Below are 12,789 nucleotides of genomic sequence, written 5' to 3'. Positions count from 1 at the left end.
TTCACGTGGAAATGTATAGCAGCCAAATTGTACTCGAAACGCGTGATGTTGATTCAAAATGTGGAGGGAAAAACCGGAGGATCCGGAGAAAAATCCACTTGACCACGGGGAGAGAGAGACATGCAAACTCCAAATATACAGTAGTTTAGGTCGGGATTGAACCCACGACCTCCTGTATACCAGGCGAGGTAGTTAACATCTCTCCATCTCCAGGCGTGGCAGGTGAAAACGATAGGGCGGTTTAAACAATGGGGCGGTTTAAACAATGGGGCAAGTTGTTACATCCCCTCTCACCCGCCGCTCCACCGCCTCTATCCACCCAACATGATCCGTGGGTACTCCCCGACTATCTAGATTTGAAGCTTTCGTGACTGCAATGATTCATACTCTTAGTTCTTTCGGTAAAGTCACGTAGGTAAAAAAAATGAAATTATAATTAATAAAAATAAAACAATAAAAATCACGACGTTTCGGAGGCAACACAAGTCTCCGTCATCAGGTGGGACCGTCACAGCCAGATTTGCTGCATCAATATATACTCCCCGACTAAGTTGATCTGGAGATTGTGGTCGGTGGAGTGTAGTGTGCATACTCCCACTTCTTCCAAAACATCTGACCAGTGTGGAAGATTAGGCCAAAATTCCCTCAGGAGCTTTCTAGTGGCAGAGGCCCTTCCGGCAGCAGGGGCGTGAGCAAGCATTTGCTGGCCTACACCTTTATCTCAAGGTCTCCTGCTCACAAAGATTAGAAATAGTGTGTGGCATCGCGGGCAGAGATTAACTTTCATTGTTAAATGTGTTTCACTTAGTTGGAGTCGACGACAAATCTAAGGGAGGGAATTTGCTATAGTTTATTCATGTTTTTCTTTTTTTTCTGCCGGGGAGTGAATTGTACTCTTTGGGATTTTGGCCACCCAACCAGGGCTAAGCGTTGTTTGTGTTTTATTTTTTTCAAGGCAGAAAACGGTGGCGCAGTGGTTAGTTGCACCGTGCTACTGAATCTCTCGCCCTCAGCTCGATTCCCAGCCACAGGGCGTGGTACTAACAACACAACCCCTCGTATGCCGTGCCAGCATTAGTAGGGCGCTCGCTAACAGCACTCACTCCAACAGGCTGCATGTCTCTAGCAGGGAATCTTTGTGTCCTTTTTTATTTCAAGAAAACAAAAAGTAGTACCGGTACAACAATGATCCAGGAAAGTTTAATGAGACTCAATTCGCCCTCAGTTGCTTTTGTGGGGCTTGCATCAGGTTTGGAATTGTTGCACATTGAGGCGTGGGCGGCTTCGTCGGAAGACGAGCTGTGAGAATGGATCGCCGATGCAGAGTGGCTGCGTCCGTGTGGGAGCCGTAAATCCGTCCTTCGAGGCAAGCTCCTCACACCACAGCCCATGCATCTTCTGGGTCCTTTATCTGACATTCATTTTCTCCACGTGGCCTTCTTTTTGTTCTTCTTCTCCAGGAGGCACACACTAATGCACGCCTTTGACGTGGACCCACCATCTAAGAGAGAGCCCCCCGTGATTTTATCCTGCGTAAGTTGAGCGATGGGAGCATGAACCGCCTTCAGAGTGACATCGCTTTAATTTCTTTATTTTAACTCGCCTGATTTCACCCCACTCATCTCCATCTGTCAGGAGAGTTTACTTTACTTCCATATCGCTTGCCAGTGATTTAATCACACACGCACGCACTCTCTCTCTCTCTTGGCGCGAGTGCTGTTAATGAGCACCTATTCAGACCGTCACCGCATTCAAAAGCATAGGGTGGCGTGACCATCACCACGCATAACCTGGTCGCCTTCGTCTCCCTAATTATTGTTTGACCGTACTTCAGGGAGTAATCAATTTAGGCCGATGAAACATATAGGAGCGTTAGATTGCCAACTGGATAAGTATGTTAACCGCTTCGCCAGCTTTCTGCGTGCTAACACCAAACACAAAGACCCCCCATGCAACATTTACAGACTGTTAGGGCAAGTGCTGTTAGCGAGCACCTAAGAAGGCCAGCACAGCACACGAGGGGGTCGGTGGCCAGCACCACGACCGGCCGCCTTTGTCTCCCCAGTGGCGATGTTTACACACTGATCACATCACGCACAGATACACGCTCACGCACACACTTTCGCCAAAGTTGAATTTTTCAATTTTTCTGATCTCCATCCCAGGTTAAACACCTCCACTGATGATGCGGAATAAACCATTATCTCAAGTAACTCTCCGCCGACCATGAACTAACACTGAAGGTGATCATGATGATGATTATGACATCAACGGTTACTTTCCAAGACACTTCAGAGCGAGCCGAATTCATGAACGGGGTGGCCGGGTGGGGGCGAAAATGCGACCAGCCTCGCGTCCCGCCTACTGTGAGAAGCATCGCTCGCGTGCGAGATGATCTGCCGGGGCCGCATGTGGCTCTGCGATGGGTTATATCGGCCCTCCGCCATCACCGCCACTTCAAACGCCCAATCCCCCCCCCACCCCCACCCCTACCGCCCCGTGTAATTGGAATGCCCCGTGTAATTGGAATGCCCCGTGTAATTGGAATGCCCCGTGTAATTGGAATGCCCCGTGTAATTGGGAGTTTCTTTGCGTTGCCCCCACGACTGCTTCTTGTCGACCTCTGTCCATTTCCCTTCGGCAAACCCCGGGAATGGTCCAACTACAAAGACCGAATTAGGGCCGGGAAGGAGGGGCTTGCGTTTTGTTGTTGTTGCTCTGCCTGTTTGTTACTCTCTCGTCTGATGCCATAATTTACGAATGCATTCGTTTTGTTGCTGCATCCACGGCGCACCAATGCGCCCACAACAGGTATTATTGTTGTTTTAAGATACGTACAGTGCGAAAGAAGTTCAACATACATAGGATAGATTTGAAGCTTTCGTGACTGCAAGGATTCATATTCTTAGGTTTTTTCGGTAAAGTCACGTAGGTACAAAAATAAAATTAATAAAAGTAAAATAACTTTTATTAATTTTTATTTTTTACCTAAGTAAAATAACTTTTATTAATTTTTATTTTTTACCTACGTGACTTTACCGAAAAAACCTAAGAATATACATAGGCTATTCACTGTTCGGAACGTGTGTTGTCAGCGAGCATCTATAAACGACCGACGCTCTTGCACGGTGGTATTGGCCGAAACGCAGCAGGTTCTCATTTAAGGCTGAGTCCTCCTAGGAGGGATGGCCCGGTGCACATTCAGAGACCATTCGCCATCGCCTGTCAAGCATGACCAGGCACAAAACCTGGGCTGCAACTGAACGATTTTTTTTTTCCAGAAGCGACCTGGCCACAAATGATAGCTCACAGAAGTGGCTTATCGTCGTGTGGAAATGTATAGCAGCCAAATAGTGTTAAAGGCACGTTGATTCTAAATGTGGAGGGAAAAGCCAGAGGACCCGTAGGAAAATCCACGGGGAGAGAGACACACAAGCTCCAAATAAACAGACAACAGGGTCGAGATCGGACCCACGACCTCCTGTATACAGGGCGAGGTTGCTAACATCGCCCCAAGTTCACTGTCGTGGTGATATGTGCTACCTCTTCCCACTAGGCATCAACGCACACAACGATCTCTTAGTTAGGCACACAAGACGTGGCAAGTACTGTTAGTGAGCCACACCACGCTGGCCTGAATAGATGCCTACGAACATTTGCTTAATAACACGCACGTGCGTTCGTGTATACGGCCATCAGGCAGACGGCGCGCACACACCAAAACAATTAAACAGTTAACCTCTCGTTTCCAGGATCGGATGCCCTGGTGGAATATCCCAGGGCACGCATCTTCCCAAGCGGAAAGTTCCCTTTTAACCACTCCCAGCCACGCACTTGTCAGCTGTTATGGTCCCCTCCACCAACAATCAACCGTGTGTGTACGCTATTCGCGGCACGTAGGCCCTGTTCAAACATGATGCAAGAGACACGCGTGGAGTGGGCGTTCAGGCGACCAAACACGCGGCATCTCTGATCCTACGCAAATACTCTGTTCCAAATGACATAGGACGTCATGGGTGTCGACTTTTAAATCACGATCAAAATGCTACGAATTCGCGTTCATGCCACCACAAACCAGCCGTCACTTCCTTCCTTCTGCCGCATCTTATAATTATTGACGTGAAGTCGACGCCACGATTTCCGAGCCTCGATCTTATCGTGTCGTCGTTAGCACTGGGGTGTCGCAAAGTCAACACCTCCTTCAGGAGCCACTCTTCGCAGTCTCATCACCGGCACGTTTATCCCGTCTCGGCACCTCCGATTTGCGCGGTTAACTAAGTGTACTTTGCGAACAAAATTCAAATTACGCACGTACATGTGACCTGCACTGCACACGTCTTCCCACTGCAGAAGCCACCTTTTCCCCGATTACCTCTAAACGCTTTCTTGTCACGCTTTATTCCGAACATCCACGAGTTTTTTTTTACCCTTTCTTTCCACGAAATTCATAGAATCCTCTGCATGCACTTGTGATAGGTCGGTTTGTTTTTCTGGTTTGCGATTTCCAAGATTTGATTCAGCGTAACAAATCATCAAATCGGTTCCTTTTTAGTGAGATTTAGGCACAATAATGCCACATTTGGCGACGATGATGAGCGCTATATCACCATACACAGGTTGATAAATAAAGATCCTGAGTCACTCACTTAACCTAGGTTAAGTTACTTACTTGGCCTATCCGGGGCAATGGTCAGCGCACTGCGCTATGGACCCCGACGACCTGAGTGTGATTCCCACCCGCGGCTGAAACAAGTGACGAGTGATGCACTGAACCGTTCCTGCCACATCCTTCACCGACCCGCAACTAACCAGTGTCGTAAAGTATGGACACAGCAACCCCAACGACGGCGTGGGGAGGCATTGATGCAGCAGCGGAATGACAAAAGGGGCTCTGCAGCAGTGTATTGCAATTCCTATTGCGATATAACTTCAACACGTGGTCTGGGAAATGTCGGTGTCTGACCCTGATTAGAGTGTGGGCTGTGTGAGGATATTTGTGGTTTTCTCGCAGCGCTCTCTCCTATCACAACTGCACAGACGCATTCGCCTTGACCACATGCTGTGCAAGGGCTGGGAAACAAAATTCAGTACGGGTGCCTAATCATGAATGCATCGATTACTTACAGGTCGAATCGAGCGTGATGGTGCACGTGCCCAGCCACTTCACGCCGCTACATTCGCCGTTTTGAGACGAGGCTCAAAAGAAAGCTGTCTCTGGTGTGGACCAATCAGTTTCAAAGACAATGCATATATTATCAGAGTACGTTTTTTGGTTGCATTCTGACCACAAGTATTGTGGTTAATGCGGACATGATTCCTTGTAAAAGGTTTCAGTTTGGTGGTGTAACATCTCAACACCTGTTTTGTTGCCAGAAAAAGGGGAAAACCTATTCTCATTCACCATGGTGTTTTTTTTGGGTATTTTGAAGAATCGATTCTTGATTGTATATGTGACCCAAAAATAGCGACAATGCATTACATTTGGAGGGGGCATGAATCTAAAAGTAATAAACAAATATAAATGTGTCTCCCTTTGTCAATCGACCGCTGAATCAAGGCCTCTCTGTGCCGCGTCAGTCAAAGCGATGTACTGAACATACTTCACCACACTGGTGAGTGCGGCTTAGTGAAGTGAGAGGCCCAGGACCGATTCACACATCGCTTGCCACAGATGGCAGATGAAGCCGGGAATCGAACTCGGTTTGCGGGGTTAGCGGCGCATTGTGCTACCCACTGCGCTAACGCTTCACTCCCCATCACACCCCGGTGTTTGCAATCATTTGAGGGTTCGGGGCGGCTAATAGGTGAGCACATGCAACACTGCGTACACACACGCGTGCGCTGACCGTGAAGATGAAGCAATGAAATCAGCGCGTGCGTAAGTAGCCCCAACAAGATGGATTACTAAAATCGCATGACGGCGATCAGAGGCGTGGCGGCTGCTTTGGGAAGACTTTCATCCAGCAGTGGATTGACCAGGGCTGACGATTCGAAACAGCCCCTTACACTTGCCCTTTGCCTCTAAGCTCGAGAGCAGCACACGTGTCGACTTAAGGGTTCTGCTCTTTAGCTTTCCATGACCTTTGGCAGTTGCCTCCTCCTCCTTCTCGTCGTCGTCCACCACCGCCGCCTCCTCTCGGAGTGCGCGCGGCTCATTTGTATTGTTGGCAACGTTGACCCTCCGAGACTAAGAACTAACAAAAAAATCAAACGCCCGGGATGAAAGCGCCGAGTGCTTCACTGCCGCTATGCCGAATCATTTCAATCCACGGCAGCACTCAGCCGCTCCTCGTGAATCCATGCCCCCCCTCTCCCGCTGTGCCCCCCCCTCTCTGCAAGGGAATCATCCTTTAAGCACCACTACCGTAAATTCAGGGCTACACCATTACCGTGCGTATCACCGCCGCTCAACTGCTCCGTAAACAATGAACCCGGCCGCTCCTCTACCTGCGCGGAATTGCGAAGCGCGTGTCAACTCATCATGCGCAATGCGCTCGCCCCATCTTAGACAGATTTGGGAAGCCAAGCAGGGGTTTGAGCTTGGGTTGGATAGCGCTCGCAGTCGGTGACCTGCCATATGCACCAGTTGTCATATAGGGGTTGCGAGGCCACGTTGTCGGGAAGTGCAGCAAAGTAAATCCCACTGTTGTACTGTACACATATGCTTCCACGGCGATGCCCTCTCCCCATTGCTTGCCATCGCAAACCCACGCCGGTCAGTGCGGTGAAGTATGTTCAAATATCTACAAAGGCCCGCTCAGCAGGGGGGGAGGGGGGTCTCATCCAGCAGTGGATTACTAAAAGGTCTGCGCTCGCATTCGCGCGTGTTCCTGGTCTACCCTTTGCTCCGTCTCTGTCGCGACTGAACGGGATGACTCGTGGTGCACAACGAGAGAGAGCACGGCCCACCCACGCAGGCCGTCGACTTCATGCGGAATGATGACGCTTCTCCTGAAGTAAGCCAGCTCCGCCAATGCACGCTGACTACCATGGTAAAGTATGGTCAAACAACACCCCCCCCCCCACACACCATTACAGCAGTGCCGGATTGTCCTAGTAGAAAAAGTAGCTACTATATATGTAGTAGCTACGGGCCCCGCACTTTCAAGGGCCTCGCGCTAAATGCTTTCAAGCTATCAATTCCGGTTCGGTGATTCTGCACTTGCTCTATTACTATAGTACTATACCGCCTTCAACTTTTATGAACTACTGGGTGTTTAAGGTTAGCGATTCGTCGTATTATCTGACTGTACAGCAAATGAAAAAAATACAATTACTTTACATTGCAAGTTGAAAATGTTGTGTGTTTTAATATTTACTTGTTTTTTTAGGGCCCCTTTATAACAACATATGCTACAGGCCCCGCACCATCTTCACCGGCACTGCATTACAGACACAGCGTGGCCTAGGGCTACATCCAGCAGTGCCTTACCAAAGGAGGTAGGGGTGGGGGGGGGGGCCTGCAATTCTCTACAAAAAAAATGCTCGACTGGATTACGATGTGGTGATACACGAACTTATCAACCTTAGAAGCACGTACACCGTTCCCAGTCATACCTCTGTATATGATTAATCACATATGCAAATAAGGAACCTGATAGTCACAACAAAAGCGAGGATTGTCGGATTCCAGCTGCACGGTAAAGGTGCAGCCCTCACCACCCTCCAAGATTGATTGTTCGTGCCACTGCTGACGAAAGGGCCTCCATCAGAACGACCACCTTTGTCTGGACGCCCAGTGCACATTAAAGGACCATTCGTTTCTAAATGTGTGTGTGTGGGGGGGGGGCGGGGAGAAACCGGAGGACCCGGAGAAAAATCCACGCGACCACGAGGAGAACACGCAAATTCCAAATATACAGCAGCAGGCGTCAGGGGTCGGGGTCGAACCCACGACCCTCCCGTATACCCGGCGAAGTATTTGACATTTAAATTTCGATTTAAAGCTTTCGTGACTGCAGGGATTCATCTTCTTGGTTCTTTCGGTAAAGTCACGTAGAAGGGAAATAATAAAAGAATAAAAATAAAACAGAATAAATTATTCTCACATTTTATGATGTTTTATTTTTATTATTTTATTATTTCCCTTCTACGTGACTTTACCGAAAGAACCAAGAAGATATTTGACATTTAGCCACCACGGCGCTCCACGTTGGCGAGAGATGTTCTACTGTGGCAGTACCCACCACACTTAACCCCCGCTGCACGTGACCTGCCGACCGGCTACCTTGGGAGTAGCGAACACACTTGCACAGCTCCATGGCTGGACACAGCAGAGGCTCGGGAAGGACGGGACGGGTGCTGTCGGCGTGCAGGCGCGGGGCGTTTAAAGGCACTTGCCACATTGTTTAAACGTGCGTGCCGGGAGGGGGCATCGAGCGGGCGAGCTCAGTTTGGTTTGCAGGGAGGGGTGGGTGAGTGAGCTGTGTGTTTAACCACCACAAGGCGCGCAGCATCCGACGCAGATTCGCGTGGACAAAACCGCCCAGTGGTGATCGCAGAATTCGCGCGAAAGCAGTTGTCACAACGAGTCGCTCTGCTCTGAGCCTCCACAACAGCTGGAGCGCGTGGTGCGTAAACTCATCCGCGTCTCTCGCCTAGAGGTGGCAAGGCGTCTAACGAGAGGCGCGCAAGCGAAGGGACACTCATGGGAGCGTGCGGCGGGCGGGCGGGGGGGGGGGAATGCATCCTCGTAATTGGCACGGTCTCTTGTGCGACAGTCGTATGTGCAGGCTGTGAGCTGCAATCCGACAGGCACGTATCACTGATGGCTGCCCCATGCGCACAGGCGCTCATCAGAATCGGAATATTTATTTATAGTGGGGGAATCCGATGAGCTACAAAGCTCTTTTTTATATCACAGATTGTCCAGTAGGGGCGGGTCAGAACGTTACAGCAAACAATATAAGAGACGCGATAGCAGTGCAAAGTATAGGAAAATTGATCACATCACTTTAAAAATATATACAAATACAACTAAACTATGTTTTATAGTAGCAGTTAAAGCCTTCTGAGCTGTCAGCCTATCCTAGCTCTCTGGAGGAACAAGCGTACGACTCCACTCAGCTCCTGCCCCCGGATTCCGGGGAATAGCTCACAACATTTTAAAACACAATTCGAGCCACGCTGCTTTCTCCTTTCTAACGCCAGATAAAATAAAAATACAAACTGCCCTCTGTTGATGTGTTGCCTTGGATCGGTCCCACCGGCGAAGAGGTGGCGCAATGAACAGAGCACCGCGTTCGTGTCATGGATTCCAGCGAAACTCAGTTTGATTCCCTCGCCACGGCTAACATCGGTGGTGAATGACATCTCAGCCCATCCCGGCCTGCGAGAAGAAGTTTACTCGAGCAAACCTTCATAACCCACGCGGCCGAGGGAGACACTTCGCCCGGCAGGGGATTGACAATGGGCCGTACATTTCGCGAGCGAACGCGCCTCTCCCATAGGAAGCAGACGGCAAGGGCGAAAGCGCGAAGCTCAGCCTCGAAGCTGCCCGGCTGCGACGTTTTTAAATCCTTTATATTAAGTTCGCTGGCTTGCTTAGGACCGTGCAAATCTTTCGGTCGTTTTTTAACCCACTTCCCGTGATCCAATCGAGCTGACATTTTCCACACACACTCGTTGTGCGTGACAATTAATGTTCGTGAAAACATTTTTCCAAAATTTTACACTTTTTAGGACAAAAATATTATATTTAATTACCAATTGCTTAATGGTGCAATGCAATCATCTGACCCATAGGTGGCAGCCATCTCAAGCCAGAGGACGAGAGGACTCTAGCCGCCACGCATATAAAGGATTTATAGTGAAAAACTTTGTTTTTACGGGTTTACTTGTTTACCATTTAACGCGACGCCATCGCCTCCCGCCCACTAGCACCATCACCACCGCGGCCTTCACACACGAGCGGTTCGTGTTCATTTCACTCCCGATTAGCCCCCCAGGCACAAAGTTATTATTTACGATTGGTTGGGCCGCACCGTGTCACCAGGCTGCGTACGAGACGCGGTTATTGTGCAGCAAAAACAAAGCTGCAACGCTTTCAGAACTCGATTCTCTTTTCCGTTCAGCTATTGCTCTGAAGAGGTGTATTGGTTCGCAGTCTTTGAACTTAGAGGGGCGGTTCTTAACCTGGGGTGCACGCTGCACCCCCTGGGGGTGCGAGACACGAACAGATTTGTTTAGAAGGTGAATCATCGATACGCAAATTAAGCACGGGGCATGTACGTACAACTACTTTGTTTCATCAAATCCCACGTGTTTATTAACATTGTGCATTTTTTTTACGATTCAGAACCAAAGGGATGCAAAGGCTGCAGCAAAGGTTAAGAACACACTGCCTTAGAGTAATACTACTACTGATAACAATACTAGGTTTCAGATATTTGTCGATACACTGTCGCAGCGGACAAAATGCCCTTTCGGCGCCTTGTCGGTGGTCGTGGGGGTTGTGTGACCATACTTCACCACCAGCTGAAGATGGAGTGAACGGGAGCTCATACGCTTTGACTCGCCGCTCATGTACGCCCTGGCTGGGATTTGAACTCGTGCTGCCTGGATTCAGAACGCGGTGCGATCACCAATGGACCCCCGTGCTTTGTACGATACAATAAGTGCCAATGCCGTGATATATCCACACGCGGCTACACGCGTTTCACTGACATCGATGTGTGCTTTGATGTAGCGCTCCATACACCAGAGCGCTGTACATCACACATCATCTCAAACCGATGTTAGGTGCCGACGTCACGGACCCACGAATGCCGTACGCGAAAACCATGACCGCGCTCTAACCCCGACCATCTGAGTTTGATTCTCGGCCACGGAGAACGTCAGAGGCGAACAATCCCGACACGGAGGGGAGGGATACCTTCAGGCAACAGTGGATTGACATGCGGGCTCTGAATGACTCTCACTGACACTCAATTTACATAACCGTGTAAAATGCACACCGCAGACGAATTCCGCTAATGCCATGCACAAGCTATACAATAAGATGAAATCACATCGCATCCATGAACACGGATTCGAAAGCTGGCATTCGTCAGATACGTCACTCCAAGGGAAATCGACAATCTCCGTCGGTCGATGCCAGCGCTCACCACGGCACCGTGACATTGACGTCTGTTCAAACCCAGCGCGAGCGAGCGAAGCGTCCAGGTGAGGCCACTGCCGAATGGTGACCAACGCAGCTCTGGATTGTTCTCATTCACTCGAGCTGCGACCCACCGCTCGCTCGCCACTCACCCACTCCGCACACCGCTCGCTCGCCACTCACCTGCTTCGCACATCGCGAGCAGCGCGAACAGCCGGAGCGACGCGCCAACGCCGGTGGAGCGGCGCGACTCCATCCTCGTGAGACGGTGGAGAGAGGAGACAGAGAGACAGACAGAGAGACAGACAGAGAGACAGACAGAGAGACAGACAGAGAGAGACAGACAGAGAGACAGAGAGACAGAGAGAGAGACAGACAGAGAGAGAGACAGACAGAGAGACAGAGAGAGTGACAGAGAGAGACAGACAGAGAGAGACAGACAGAGACAGAGAGAGACGGGCGGCTCCGCGTGGCTCCTCCGCGAGCGTCGGTGGCTGAAACTTCTCTTGAGCTGATCGATGTTCGAGAGCGGCACGGGGAAACGATGGCGATACGCGCACACACACAAGGCGGAGAAGACGAGACGAGGGAGGCAAGGGAGAGGGAATTGCGCTGGTTACACGCGCGGTGCTCGCAACGAGATGACAACGGGGGGCAACCAGGACGCTGCCTCCCTCGGCAGGTTCCCGTGCGGCGGTAGCAGCCGGAGGAAGCGGGGGGGGGGGGGTTTAGTAGCGCAGCAAGTTGGGCTGGGTAGTAGAGGGTGGGGAGGGAGGAGGGGAGAGCGATGATCCCGGAGGGGTGGTGGATGCGAGGGCGTCCACCGAGCAATGCGCTCAGCAGTCTCTCCGCCCGACGATTTTCACCGCCACGCCGCTCCGCCTCTCCCCCCCCCCCTACTTCGCACCGCGCTCAGCAACCAATGGAGCCTCCGCCGGGCTGCCAGAACGTCTCGGCACAGACCCCCCCTTCCTCCTCCTCCTCCCGTAGCGGAGAGCCAGAGAGCCCCCCCCCCCATACCCCCCCCCCTTCCCTCCGGGCACACCCAAGGCGTATACTCACTCACACAGTCATACAGCGCGATGTGTGAGAGGCGGTGCGTGCATGATGCATGATTTGTGGTGGTGGTGGTGATGGAGGAGGAGGGATTGGTGGTGGCGATGATGGTGAGGCTTCTAACGACGATAAGGAGGACAATGGTTCTGACTACGAGGAGGCGGAGGGGGAGGAGGGGAGATGATGTTGCTGATGGCTGCTAGAATATTGATGAAGACACGTAAGAATGAGGGTAGTTATGATGAGGAGCAGTGTGATGAAGCATGCTGACGATGACGTGGATGTCAGGTCACAGCGTTAATTGAATCGGCGCAAGTGGTATAGCGGTTCCCTATCGATTGCAAACGTAGATTTCGCTCTGGGTTATTTACTAAGCAAATGCATTGGTGGAAATCGCCAACATTGCCACACATGGGAGTGCCGTGTACTTGTGACGAATTTACGTACGGATAGACACGGATTTGTTTAAAACGTAACAGCAAGCGATTATCCCAAATATTTTTTTTGGCGTATTTTTGTTTTCTTGTTCGCGATGGAGATAAGCACACAGCGAAGTGCTTACTGTAGTTAGGGGCCGTCCATAAATGACGTCACGCGATTTTGGACGATTTTTTACCCCCCTCCCCTCATCACAC

General features: G+C 50.6%; 1 protein-coding gene across 1 annotated transcript in view; it reads right to left on the bottom strand.

Moving 5' to 3' along the window:
* The window catches only part of FLT1 (fms related receptor tyrosine kinase 1), an 83,327-nt gene extending 71,445 nt beyond the window's left edge, over nucleotides 1–11,882 (bottom strand). Inside the window, exon 1 of the mRNA XM_061564013.1 lies at nucleotides 11,282–11,882. Coding sequence (XP_061419997.1) covers nucleotides 11,282–11,354 — 73 coding nt within the window. The 5' untranslated portion in view covers nucleotides 11,355–11,882. The remainder of the gene's footprint in view (nucleotides 1–11,281) is intronic.
* Nucleotides 11,883–12,789: the final 907 nt, after the last annotated feature.

This window comes from Lethenteron reissneri, chromosome 32, assembly GCF_015708825.2.
Source record: "Lethenteron reissneri isolate LAM-NWPU_2019-01 chromosome 32, ASM1570882v1, whole genome shotgun sequence".
Classification (NCBI taxonomy): Eukaryota; Metazoa; Chordata; class Hyperoartia; order Petromyzontiformes; family Petromyzontidae; genus Lethenteron; species Lethenteron reissneri.
Note: the sequence above shows the minus strand (reverse complement) of the source record. Positions and strands in the feature narration are given on the sequence as shown.